Source organism: Sebastes fasciatus, chromosome 9 (genome assembly GCF_043250625.1).
Source record: "Sebastes fasciatus isolate fSebFas1 chromosome 9, fSebFas1.pri, whole genome shotgun sequence".
Lineage (NCBI taxonomy): Eukaryota > Metazoa > Chordata > Actinopteri > Perciformes > Sebastidae > Sebastes > Sebastes fasciatus.
Window position 1 is genome coordinate 8,342,289 of NC_133803.1, and position 13,409 is coordinate 8,355,697.

The following is a 13,409-nucleotide window of genomic DNA, read 5'->3' on the forward strand; positions in this document are numbered from 1 at the left end:
GCAGCAGCAACATTCAAAACCTTTGAGTTTTTTTAGACACAGGTGAGAAACAATAACAAAGTACATCTCTACATATTGGTACAATTTTGAGGTACTCATACTTAATTTGAGTTACTTTTTTTACTGAGTTATGTTTATCTGACAGATTACTTGTTACTTTCCTAATCAATGATTTTTGTTGTAATTATTTAAATTATTTTTATCTTGTTTATATCTTCAGTTCTGGGACCAGTTGCCTAAAAACAGACCTATGTTGGCCCCAGTTGGCCCTACCTTTTTGTTTTTTGTTTTTTTTATTTCAAAATGGCAGTATACAAAGTAACAGCAGAAAACATTAAAAACATTTTACATACAGAAGAAGCATAGCGAAAACATAAACAAAGAGCAATGCCAAACATAAAAGGACAACAGAAATTAAACAAAACCAACATAAAATTAAAAAAAAAATGATATATATATAAATAAAAAAAAAAATAAACGCGAGAGTATGACAATAATTTCACTTGAAAACTTTAAAGATATTGCATACATTCATTGTTTTCATTGCTTTTTTGTTTTGTGAGGAAGAAATTGTTGACAGATATAATTCCATTTCTTTCATAAATACAAAAAAATTAGGCTTTTTTGGGGTAAATTTACACTTGTGAATATGGAACTTCGCGAGAATTAAAATTAAATTAATAAGAAAAAAATCATTACTGTCTTTGTCACTGTAATCCTGTAATACTGTATGTGGTACTGTGTACAAGGAATAAAAGCTGAGCGCCCTTGATGACGTACATACATGTCAGCCAATCACAGCGCAGTGGGCGGGACTAATATGAAACAGCGGAAGATTCAAACAGGATGGCGGCTGAGAAAGATCCTCACAACAATCACAAACTGAGCAGAAGGTAGACACTCTTCATGTAGTATGTCGTCTAAAATGAAAACTACGATATGGAGTGTAGGTTTCTGGAATGATTAGTACTAGTATAATATCCGTGAAGTAGCGTTACTCAGTAGAGTAACTAAGGTTAGCAGTATCAGACTTGTTAGCATTAGCAACATGTGAGCTAACCTCACAACAACAACACGTCACTCTTCTGTTGTAACTGCTACCTTTCAGACACCAGCCCGGAGCTTTACTCTTGAACCCCACTCTCTCTCTGTTCTTCTCTTCCACAGTGTGTTTCTGAGCCAGGAGCAGCCCAGCTCGCCTGTGATCTTTAACCCTGACTTCTTTGTGGAGAGGCTGAGACATGAGCATCCGCAGGCCTTCGCGGATTTGGTGCTTAGCCACATCACGCGACTCATAGACCTTCCAGGGGATGAGTTTGCACAGCTCACGGGAGAGGCTGGGGCCAAGCTGCCCTCCACCACCGGCTTTCTACGCTCCCTCAACTTCCTGAAACGGAAAGGTTAGCTAGGTCAACACAGCCATCAGTGTGCTCACATCAATTCAATTCAATTTGCTTTATTGGCATGACTGTCAGGTGATCAATATTGCCAAAGCGTCAATTCAATAATAAATTAAAAATTAAAAAAAGAACAAAATAAAAACATATATATACATAAATACAATTCATTAAAGGGACTATTTGTAACTTTCAGAAATGCTTCTAAACAGCGTCGGGCTCGCGCCTGCTCGCTCTAAATATACCTGAATGAGCATCGTTCAAAACAGTGAGGCGACACACGTCAGCTAAAAGCACAATATCACTCTATATTTCAGCTGCTTGGCAGTAATGTTAGCTGACCAGACGAAGGTCTCTCCATGAACATGATTTAGATCTGATCCTAGTGTTGGCTTTTCCTGCCTAAGTGCAGGCTGAAGCAGCGGGGCTCTGCAGCATGTCTCCCTGCTCTCTCCGCCCGCAGCCGGAGAGAGCAGAGGAGACACCGGCACCCGGTCGGTAACGAGAGGGTAACGTAACTCTCTGAAGAGCTCCGTCACTTCACAAGACACGGGAAACCTCTGTTGGTCTGGAGGAACTGCAGCATTTATTTCTGCACAAACGTCCCCTGTGCATTCACTAGATATTCTCAGAGCTAAACTAACTCTTCTGCAGTGTGGAGTGCGCGCGCGTTCACGTCTAGAGGTGGAGCGAGACAGCGAGGACGCGCGCGCATTCTGAGTGAAGGAGAGCACGCAGCGGAGACGAGGCTCCAGCCACACGCGAGCGCGCATATGCGAACACGCATGTGTGGCGACCCGCTACATTTATACGCTTAAAAAGTTACAAATAGTCCCTTTAAGCAAATTACAATATATAGATATTTAAAAAGAACATGCAGGTAAATGGAAGAAAACAATAAAGAAGTGATTAATGTTTGTTTGACAATAATACAAACAAACAAATAAAAAACAATTAATAACAATATATTGCAATATCAAAGGATAAATGTAAAAAAAAAAAAACATGAAGTAGAGGAGTAAATAAAAGGCAGAGTGTGAGTTAAATCTCACAGTCAGCTCACAGTCTCTGAAACGCTGTTTTAGACTGATATGGTATGAGTCAAGTTAATTTATTGTGTTATGCTATTGCATTAGGAAGGGTAAATAACTTAGAAAAGGACTACTGTACATTCATCCTCAGACATCATACAATACATCATTAATCAAGACTTTGGCAGACTTACATTGCATTTATCACAACTAGGGCGGGAAAAAAAACTTTATTTCAATCATCACATACATACAGGTACATACATGAAATTTGACCTCTGCATTTAATCCATCCTAAGGATTTAGGACAGTGCGCTGCTGTGAAGCGCTCGAGGAGCGTTAGGCTAATATAAAATATATATCATCAAATACTGTATTTTTAAATATATCGATTTAGATATGATATGATTCCAGGACTGTTGTATTCTAGGTGTACCTAATTCTAAATGAGTATCTTTGGTTTCTGGATTGTCACCTTGGACTCTGGGAAACTGAAATGATATTTTAAATGATTTTGAAATTTTTTTTATTTATTTTTTGTATAAATAATCAGTAGTAAGGCTGCAATTATTATTTTTAGGGCTGTCAATCTATTCAATTATTTAATTGCGATTAATCGCATGATTGCCCATAGTGAATCGCGATTAATCGCAAATTAATCACACATTTTTTTATCTGCTCAAAATGTACCTAAAGGGAGATTTGTCAAGTACTTAATACTCTTATCAACATAAGAGTGGACAAATATGCAAATATTATAAATATGCAAAAACATATGCAAATATATTTATATATTTATTAACGGAAATCAAATAACAACACAAAACGATGACAAATATTGTCCAGAAACCCTCACAGGTACTGCACTTAGCATAAAAAATATGCTCAAATCATAACATGGCAAACTCATTTTTGTGTGAAAAATGATTTAAACGATTAATTTATTGTCACATTTATTTTCGATCGAGCAATTAATCAACAGATTAATTGATAATTAAAGTAATGGTCAGTTTCTGTCTCCACATAAAGCCTCTACAGACATCTTGATTTTAGGTAATGTGGCTTTCTGCTGTTGTATATTATGTACCAGGGAGCAGCAGGTCCATGTGATAGATGGAAATGATAAAATGGATCTAATGAGTGGTGTAATGGAATAAATTGAATTGTACACAAAGGGTACAATCAGTCTAACTGTGCTATTTGATGCCTTTCAGACAAAGGAGTGGTTTTTGGTGCACCATTAACTGAAGAAGGAATAGCCCAGATCTATCAGCTCATTGAGTACCTGAGTAAAAGTGAGTATCATTTCATATACATGCATACATTCTGCCATGTGGAGGACACTTTCATCCAGAGCAGTATGTGATATCATGACTACATACATTTTGCATGCGTGACCCCAGAAGGACACAAATCTGTAACCATGACAGTTTTTGTGTCAGACAAACACCATAATCACTTGATTTAATAATCTCTTTATATACCTAGTTGAATTGTTTGATCAGGCCATATCTTAAAGTCTTATAAGAATCGGATTTGATATGGCTGCGTCCTAACTCTTACTACTTTGACTTAGTTGCAGAGCAGTGAATTAGCATGAGGTCATGGTTTATTTCTAGAGAGCGATGATGTAATTCTCTGAAAGTGGACACTGGGAGCAAATGCTTGGGTCAATAATTTATCTGAAAGCACTTTGCTCCGGCTGTCTCCCTCCTTCCATTTCATTCACTCCATCTCACTCCTCACTTCTGTGTCTTTGTCTCCCTATGTCTCCTTCACTCTGTGTCTACCCGCCGACACACCACATCTCCTTTTTTCCCCTCTTCTTTGGCTGTCTCTCACCATCTTTCTCTCCCGCCCCTCAGACCTTCACGTGGAGGGGTTGTTCCGTGTGCCAGGCCACAGCCTAAGGCAGGCAGCCCTGAGGGAGATGCTGAATGCTGGGGCAGAGATAGATCTAGAGACAGGAGACTTCCACCCCAATGATGCGGCCACATTGCTCAAAACCTACCTGGGAGAGCTGCCAGAGCCTCTGCTCACGCACAGACACTATCATGCTCACCTGAAGATTGGAGGTGCGGGTTGACTCATACACAGATCCTATAATAGTGACCCCCCACCCCCTTGCTCTTTTTGAATAATTCTCTTATGTGCTGTGTCCAGAGCTGACTCGCTTTGACGATAAAGGGGACAAGTCAAATGTGCCTGACAAGGAACGCCAGGTTGAGGCATTTCAGCTGCTCTTCATGCTGCTGCCACCAGCCAACCGCAGTCTGTTGAAGCTGCTGCTGGACCTGCTTTACCACACTGCTCGAAATCAGCGCGTCAACAAGATGTCTGCCATCAATCTAGCCACGATGTTTGCTCCACACATCATCTGGCCCAAAAATGTAAGGACCTTAGGGTCAGTTTGTTTTTACCTACCAAGTATGTTATAACTATCCCCGGGGCAGCATGGCTCAGGAGTTAGAGCGGTCGTCTAGTAATCAGAAGGTTCCTGGTTCGATCTCCGGCTCCTACAGAGTGTCGAAGTGTCCTTGAGCAAGACGCTGAACCCTCAACCGCTCCTGATGAGCAAGTTGGCACCTTCCATGTGAATGGGTGAATGTTGGCATGTGTTGTAAAGCGCTTTGAGTGGTCGGTAGACTTTAAAGGGGAACTACGCCCATTTTCAGAATTCATACATGTTATTCTTATGGTCTAAGACAGTCCAAAAAATATTAGTAAACATGAACAACTCTCTCCCAAATCCAAAAACTAGAGTGCCAGAACTCAAACTTGTGATGTCATAGGGTATAAAGTGTGCTGAATAGACAATGAATTGGGAGAGATGTGAAAGATGACATTGAGAGCACCCAGGGAATGCTCTGAGTATATGGGAACATTTTCTGTTTCACAACTGACAACACTACAATAGAATAAAGCTCATTTGGGTATAAATAGAAAACAAACATTCTGTGGGTCCATAAATCAGTCTCCCATTCATTGTCGATGGAGCAGCTCCAGACTTCATACCCTATGACATCACAATTTGAGACTAAAGGCCCTGACACACCAAGCTGACGGTCGGTGAGTGTCTGTTGGCCTAGTTTTTGCGTTGTGTCCCGCAACGTCGGCTCTAGTCTGCCCGTGTCAGGCTTTTCGGCTGAAGCGTGTTGAATCGGCGGTGGAGCCGATAACTTGGGTGGTGTTCTCCTTAAAATGCGCGAGTCCATTTACCATTTACTATGTTTACAGTCAAGTAAACATGTTTTCTTGAATTTGTTTGCCATTGTTTTGTTGTTTTTTTATGTTGCAGGTGATGGCCAGTGATCTGCAGGGAAACATCGAGCAACTGAATAATGGCGTAGCGTTCCTCATCAGGCACTCGCAGAAACTGTTCAAGGTAAGCAGCTTTACAGCCTGTTTCTCTTGTTTGGCTTACTCATAAACCATGTACATGTTCAAAACACTACATGTAACATGTTTACCTGTTGTTGCTTTTCCTTGTCTGATGGGAACAACAGCATGCGGTGTGATTTTATCTGTTGAGGTTGTCTGTTTTCTGAGCTAAACTTAACGTTCACGTCAAAGCAAAACACAGGCAGCTCTTTCTAATTAGATATCATTTGAAAAGATAAATATAGTACATCACAACCATGTAGTAGTGATGTTCCCTCTGTTATTTCATAATGTGTTGCTTCGAATTAACCTTTCATGTCAAGTAGTGGTGTTGTTGCCAGGGTTACAATAATTGCAAGTGGGGGTAAAGAGAAAGAATTTACATATGAAAGAAATATCAATAAAGCTATTGTTTGTTTTTCCCCGGTGTCCCATAATCAGCAGCCTTTTATCCTGATGACTGGCTTAAAACATTCATATACATTGTTTAGCTGCTAAATTGTACACACAACGTATACTTCCAAGTGGAACATTGGCAGCTTTAATACACCATCGTTTATGGTGAGAGTGAGGTCGTGAATTTCTAAATACCACGAATCACATGAATCTATGGTACACGAGATTCATTCTTCACAATAATCTTTCATTAGAGGATTTAATTTACATGTTTACTTCCATTGAAGGCTCCTACATACATCAAAGAATATACCCGCTTGTACTTCACAGGATCAAAAACGCTTCAATCCAAGGTGAGTGTTTTTATCCTTTTCCTTTTCTTATATTTCTAAATAAGTTCATCTTGATAAAAAGAGAGAATGTTAGGGCTGCATTAAATCTATCTATAAAGCTATTTTCAAAGCTCCCACAGTATTTGTTTTTTCCTGTGCTAACTTTTGAATCCAGTAACCTCGATGTCTGGTTAATTTTAGGTACTTCATGTCTAAGTACAGAACCTCGAGAGACTCTTATTTGCTACTGGGCACTTAGAAGGATTTTCAAAGGACGTTGCAATAAAACTTCTGAATACCGTGTCAGTTTTCAGCTTTTAAAGCTGTTTGTTTGTTCACGTTTGTGCAGTGACTGTACACATTTTCTTGTGGTTACGTCTCTTGAGAAGATTTTGGGGTTGCAGTGAGATAGCAGAATTTAAACTATCTGGTGACCTGTTATGTACGACCTTTCTAGGATGACTTGACGCTCTGCTCTGGGACTAAAGATGGGCCCATATCAGCGGTAACAGCTGCCTCCCCTTCTCCCTCCATGAGAACAATCGGAGGTGAGGTCAGCGGCACCTCCACCAGCACGTCATCTGAGACTTACACTGAATCTGCCCTCAAAGAGCTGTACCAGCAGGTCAACAACATGCCCGAGTCTGCCAAAAAGAAGAAGCTCATCAGACAGGTACAGCGGGGACAGATTGTGAAGGGAAAGAATTATCTTCTATTTGCAACCCATCACCTAAATGTGTCGTATTTTTGTGTGTAGTTTGATAAGCAGCCTTTGCTGACACCTACGGCTGACTCTCGGACCCCCTTCAGCAGGAAACATTGGCGCTCACGCTCTTTGGGTGGAATTATCAAGGTTTGTTGACAGTACTTGTATGTGCAGCGATAACCTTCACTTTTCAGCCTTCAGTCCATTTTGTTCAGATTCTTGAGAAAATGTTTTTCATGCTGAACCCACACTGACAAAGCCCGTGAATTAAAGATACCCTTGACCTCTGACCTCAAGATATGTGAATGAAAATGGGTTCTATGGGTACCCACGAGTCTCCCCTTTAAAGACACGCCCACTTTATGATAATCACATGCAGTTTGGGGACAAAAACCATGCAGTATAAATGTGTTATTTTTGCCTATTCTAAAAATGGTGTATTTCTGGTGTGTTTTTTATACTATGACAGTTTTCCTAGAATTAGATTTTTAAAAATCGCAATATATTGACTCGTTACCCCCGTATCATATAATACTATAATACACAGCCCTATTCAACATGTTTTTATCTACACATAATGCATTTTGATGAAAAACATTTAAATTAAAAAAACATGTTTGTTTACAATGAAAGATCTTGAAGGTATCTTTAATACTGCGCTACCCTCTAAATATCTCCCAGTAATGACTTTTTCTTTTTTAAAACAGAGGAGGGTGTTGGGAAGCCAAATATCAACAGAGAAAGAAAACAGCAGACTGCAGAGTCCTACACCCAGCGCTACATCGATGGCCAGGGAAGAGAAAACGCAAGCTGTGGAGGAGTGAGTATTGCTTTGTTACACCACAAAGAAAACACATTTTAAGAAATAAGTCCCAGAGTGACAATATGCGCCTTGTGTAACATGGGAGCAATCAAATCCTCACTATCAGAAAGCGTCATTGCCTACTATTGTGGTCCTGTAGGCTACAGCAGGTACAGTATATCTTGACATTACAACGTCAGGATGACTGACTGGCCAATTCAAAATGTTTAAGAACAGTGAAATTGTAATATTCCCCCATGGTGATGATGGACATGCATGGAGAAACACTCAAGTAGTAATTCTCTTTTATTTAAACCAAACCAATCAAAATGTCACATTTAAATCATGGGACAACACGATTCACTCCTAAAAGTGTCATCAACCAGTGACAAGTCGTTTTCCTCATGACTGCACTGAAGGAGTTTTCTGCTCTTGCAGCCATCCGTCTGTGGTTCACCACAGGGAGGCAAGCCTGGCCTCACTTTGACTCGCTGCTGCTTACATTGCTAATGATGCCTGATGTTCTCTGCTGAAAGGATTAAAAATTACCTAATCTTTTTTTCTCCCTCTCTCTTCTCATCTCACCCAGGATTGATCGGCTTTAAAAGAATGTGATCTTCACAACTAAGGAAACATCAGGCTGACTGTTATGTTAAGGGTATTAAAGGATCTTCTTGAGGCGTCGACACAAACTAAACAGTGTAAGGCTGCACAGCTTTGTTTTGACACCATGTTTGGATCTGTACTCGGCTGATTTTTCCCCTCAAAAAGTAAGTTTATGTCTTTGATGTTGGTAAGAGAACAAGAAAGTCTGAAGTCTAGTAAGTTTTACTTAAGCTAAGGGGCATAAAGAGGTTAATGGACAACAGTGAGGATGTTCTGTGCTTTATTTGCTTGTGGATGTTTAGCTTTACCATTGACTGAAACTTGTTTATTTAATTTGCAAACCTTATTGTATTTATTTTTTATTTCTTATCTTGTTTTTCCAAATCCTGGAATCCAGTGCATCAGATGTATTGATAAAATGTGACGTGCATGCTTTTCTATTTAAATGTTACATTTGTTTGTAAGTTATAGTAGGTTAGTTGGACTCACACAGTCGATGCAGACCGTTCAAGACTTTGATTAGAAAAGTGGTGAATTCTGAGATGTGCCTTAAAGTGAATAGATCTTAAATGACTGTATAATGCACATTTTTATTTAATATTTTCTCTTTGAATTCCAGATAGCTTTAAGAGTGTGCTGTGATTTCTATAAAGAATTAATTCAAGTGTGAGTAAAATAGGGGAGTGAGGACTGATAGAGAATGAAGAATGTGGGATGGGCGATACCGAGTGAACGGCCAAAGGACCAGCTCGTGTAGATTATATAAATAGCAAATGAAGGTTTGTTGTTTGCCTTCTACTGTGGTTGCTAACCCAGGTGCTTTCTGGGAGAGTTTGAGCCACTTTCCAAACCCTGCTTGTTGTCTTACTCTTTCAGTAGCAGTTTCCAATTCAGTGGTCACTCTGCCAAGCTGTTACAATTCAACTATAATGTGATAAGAGTCAACATGTAAACTGAGGATATTGATGCTACTGTGAAGCTATGCAACTCACTGTAATTAAAAGACATCAAGCTGAGCTCTGTACGTGTGCTTTAGTAGAATGGAGTCGTGGTTATGAACCTTTTCTTGTTTCACCACTTTTTCTAAATTATGGTGTTTTTTGATTTCTTTGCCCTCCCTGGAATTTGAGTAATATTGCTCTCTGTAGCTGTGTGATACAGTTTTACTTGCAGCACATTTCTCTCATATTGACCTGTCTTTAACAGTTTCCTTTATTTTGACCAGATCAAAGGAGATGTTGTACCTCTAGCTTAATTATTTGCAATTTAACAGCATCACCTTGTGAATTATGGTGTTTTTCATTTCTTTGCCCTGCCTGGAATTTGAGTAATATTGCTCTCTGCAGCTGTGTGATGCAGTTTTACTTGCAGCCACAAGGTGATGCTGTTTAGTTGCAAATAATGTGTCAGCTATAGGTACCACATCCTCCTCCGGTCAAAATAGAGACAACTGTTGTCAGCTTCCTGTGCTGTTAAATAACCTAAATAAGTTTATATGTGAACACTCAATATAAAAAAATAAGAAAAGCTCTTCAGTAATATATCAAAACTGAAATATATTAGCCTAGTGGCAACTGCATATTACAACCCACTTACAATATTTCTCTTAAAGACAAAAAATGTTACTTTACGCTTCTCAATTTCTCTTCCTTTGACCTCTAACTTTAACTTTAACAGTACATGTCCCAATGTCCTACAGCCAGAAAGCAGCCAGCAATGCTTGTAAACTTTTAGGCTTATAGTGTCCATGGCAGCAAAGAAGAAAAAGGAAGACGTGCTGAAATTTGCAGAGATGTCATATTTTAAATGTAAATCAGTTTTAGGCTAAATATGACCAATAAATACCCAAAAGGCCACCAAATTTGTTGCCGTTTGCAGTAACTGATTTGCCCCAAATTGAACATATTTGACAGAGTTGGAGGGCGAGTGGGTGGATAGTATATGAGCGAAGGCAGCTCTCCAATAGGAGGAATGTCTCAGTGTGTCATTATGGTGTCCATGTCAATGCATGTTTGGTATTGTAAGTATACGTTGTAAACATCTGTGAGAATGGGTCTGCTTTTTCTCATGTTCTGTAAATATACATCAGACAGCCTCCATGATAGGAATAGTATTGTTTTACAGCCAAAGCTCCGGAGGGGTTTTTATTTAGCATTCCTGCTCCAGAATGAGCATGATGACTGTAAAATGAGTCCATCGTACTGTAATCAACTTTACATTATCTGGAGTGCACACAAACCCACAAGCATATATGATGAGTGGATGTGATTTAGCTTTAAATGTATGCGTTAAAATGCCTTTCAGAGGGAGCTAATTCTGTCTAGATAGTGAAATACCACACTGCAATTCAAGGTTAAAATACTTTTGTAGACTCCGGCATAGTTTTGTATTTAAATTTGTTTTGTTCAACACTGGACAGCGGAGGAATATTTCTTGCCTTTTTCTCTGAGGCACATCTCTTCTGATGGTGAAATACAAATAACTTGGGTTTGAAGCATGCTGTGGAATTTTCTGGATGCTAAATTTGGTCTCTTTCTGTTTTTTTCTTCCTCTCTATCAAGCACATTTCAGTTTTGTGAGTCAGGCATGTAGGAACTAACAAATTCATTCCTCTATTCAGCCACGAGCAGCTGCCAGCTTCGTCTTGATGAACGTTTGGTTCTTCGGTTTCTAACTTTGGGTACGAGCTGTAGGAAAATATTCATTGAACTCCAGAGGCTTCGGCACTACTGTGAACTTTTAAACTGGGTGCTATTCCACATTAATTGCAGTTATTTCCTCATCAGAGTCAATTGTTGGTGAGCTCTTATGTTTTGAAAGCTCTCCTCTCCCGCACTAATTGTAAATCGCTGCCATGTCCTCCCACGGCTTTGAGAGCTGCAGAATAATTCCTGTTGTGTATTTGTGTGCATTCCTATCACGACTCGGTGAGAGCAGAGGGATGTTACCACCACCCCCCATTACCACTAAACACCACTGTCTCCTCTTTAATTAGCCATTCATAGAAGGGAGATCTACACGGCACTGACACTTTTATCGGGACAGATGGAGCTTGTTTAGAGGTGTGTACACCTGCATGTGCACAGCATATGTACACGTTTCCAGTTGGTCAAGCAACAAAGCAGACAGATGCACATTAACTCAAATGTTTCTGCTTGCATCCTCCCTGCCTGATTCTTTGTCCCTTTTGTTGTAAAGTGAATGGGGTTCTTGGGTCTATGGGACTGTGCTGATGTTTATGTTGGGAGGGATCCACCCTGCAAGGCAAAACCCGCCGTAGACCAGAGTGGCTCGAGCTGAGCCGTGCAAAACCATGGCTGAGGATAGCTGAGGTGATTGTTTCTTACTTTTAGTTTAGTTTTAGTGAAGCACCAATTTTTTATATTTTTAGTTTTTAAAAACTGAGTAGTTACCAAGAAAGTAAGGAACAACAACAACTAACTTCTAATTAATCAACAGTAGAAGTGAGTTGTACAACACAGAGAAAAGCAGACCACACAAAAACAGACCGATGCTTTGCAAATCAATATATGAGCCAGTGTATAATAGTTAGTTCTTTGTAGGGCTGTCAATCCATTCAAATATTTAATCGCAATTAATCGCATGATTGTCCATGATTAATGATGATTAATCTCAAATTAATTGCACATTTTTTATCTGTTCAGAATGTACCTTTAAGGGAGATTTGTCAAGTATTTAATACTCTTATCAACATGGGAGTGGGCAAATATGTTTGCTTTATGCAAATGTAGGTATATATTTATCATTGGAAATCAATTAACAACACAAAACAATGACAAATATTGTCCAGAAACCCTCACAGGTACTGCATTTAGCATAAAAAATATGCTCAAATCATAACATGGAAAACTGTAGCCCAACAGGCAACAACAGCTGTCAGTGTGTCAGTGTGCTGACTTGACTATGACTTGCCCCAAACTGCATGTGATTATCATAAAGTGGGCATGTCTGTAAAGGGGAGACTCGTGGGTACCCATAGAACCCATTTTCATTCACATATCTTGAGGTCAGAGGTCAAGGGACCCCTTTGAAAATGGCCATGCCAGTTTTTCCTCACCAAAATTTAGCGTAAGTTTGGAGCATTATTTAGCCTCCTCCACAACAAGCATGGATTTCTTAGGTTTTCTAGTTTCATATGACGCCAGTATCTTCACTCCAGCTTTGAATCTGAGCCCGCTACAACCTAAAAATCGCAAGCTGCCTTAATGCGTTAAAAAAACGAGTTGCGTTAAAACGAATTTGCGTTAATGTGTTATTATCACGTTAACTTTGACAGCCCTAGTTCCTAGATATCTGTGAATCTCTACATGAGCACCTAATGAATCATTCTTCTAATGCTGAATCTGCTGCTAAATGGCATTAAACCAATAACATATAATTACCTCCTTGGTTGCCGGCGCACTACCTTACATGAGGGGGTGTTAAACTGGCAACTAATATTTATATACAGTGTAATAAGAAAGCGTTCTAAGTGTTAGTTATTGGTTTTGTGCCATTTATCAGCTGATCCAGTGTTACTCAAGAGTGCCTCATGGTGATCAGTATTCAGATTCACAGATATTCAGGATCTAATCATTATACATTGGTTCAATGAAAGTTATGCAAGAAGATGTTTTGTTGTTGCTCTTCTTCCTCTGTAACTTCTCTCACTTTTCTGTACCTCGTTTTAGAGTGTCACCATTTTTTTGACTGTGTGGATAAATGTGAACGATGCACTTTGGTTTGAACCCATAAAAA

At 39.4% G+C, this 13,409-nt stretch overlaps 2 protein-coding genes across 4 annotated transcripts in view; both read left to right on the forward strand.

Moving 5' to 3' along the window:
• Positions 1–781: 781 nt before the first annotated feature.
• Positions 782–8,774, forward strand: LOC141773764 (rho GTPase-activating protein 19-like). 2 transcript variants are annotated; one of them, XM_074645800.1, is made up of 11 exons: positions 782–893; positions 1,168–1,400; positions 3,643–3,723; positions 4,294–4,503; positions 4,592–4,818; positions 5,727–5,813; positions 6,493–6,558; positions 6,995–7,210; positions 7,295–7,390; positions 7,951–8,063; positions 8,635–8,774. In XM_074645800.1, exons 1-11 carry the CDS (start codon positions 847–849, stop codon positions 8,648–8,650), a joined length of 1,392 nt encoding a protein of 463 aa, XP_074501901.1. In that variant the 5' UTR covers positions 782–846; the 3' UTR covers positions 8,651–8,774. The 2 variants fall into 2 exon arrangements, with proteins under 2 accessions (XP_074501901.1, XP_074501902.1); XM_074645801.1 differs by lacking the exon at positions 8,635–8,774 and having other exon boundaries at positions 7,951–8,067.
• The window catches only part of slit1a (slit homolog 1a (Drosophila)), a 102,543-nt gene continuing 97,808 nt past the window's right edge, over positions 8,675–13,409 (forward strand). The window contains exons 1-2 of one of the 2 annotated variants that reach the window (XM_074645794.1): positions 8,675–8,815; positions 11,850–11,983. The gene's annotated coding sequence lies outside the window, so the exon portion shown is untranslated. The remainder of the gene's footprint in view (positions 8,816–11,849; positions 11,984–13,409) is intronic. The other variant, XM_074645793.1, reaches the window with a different exon arrangement.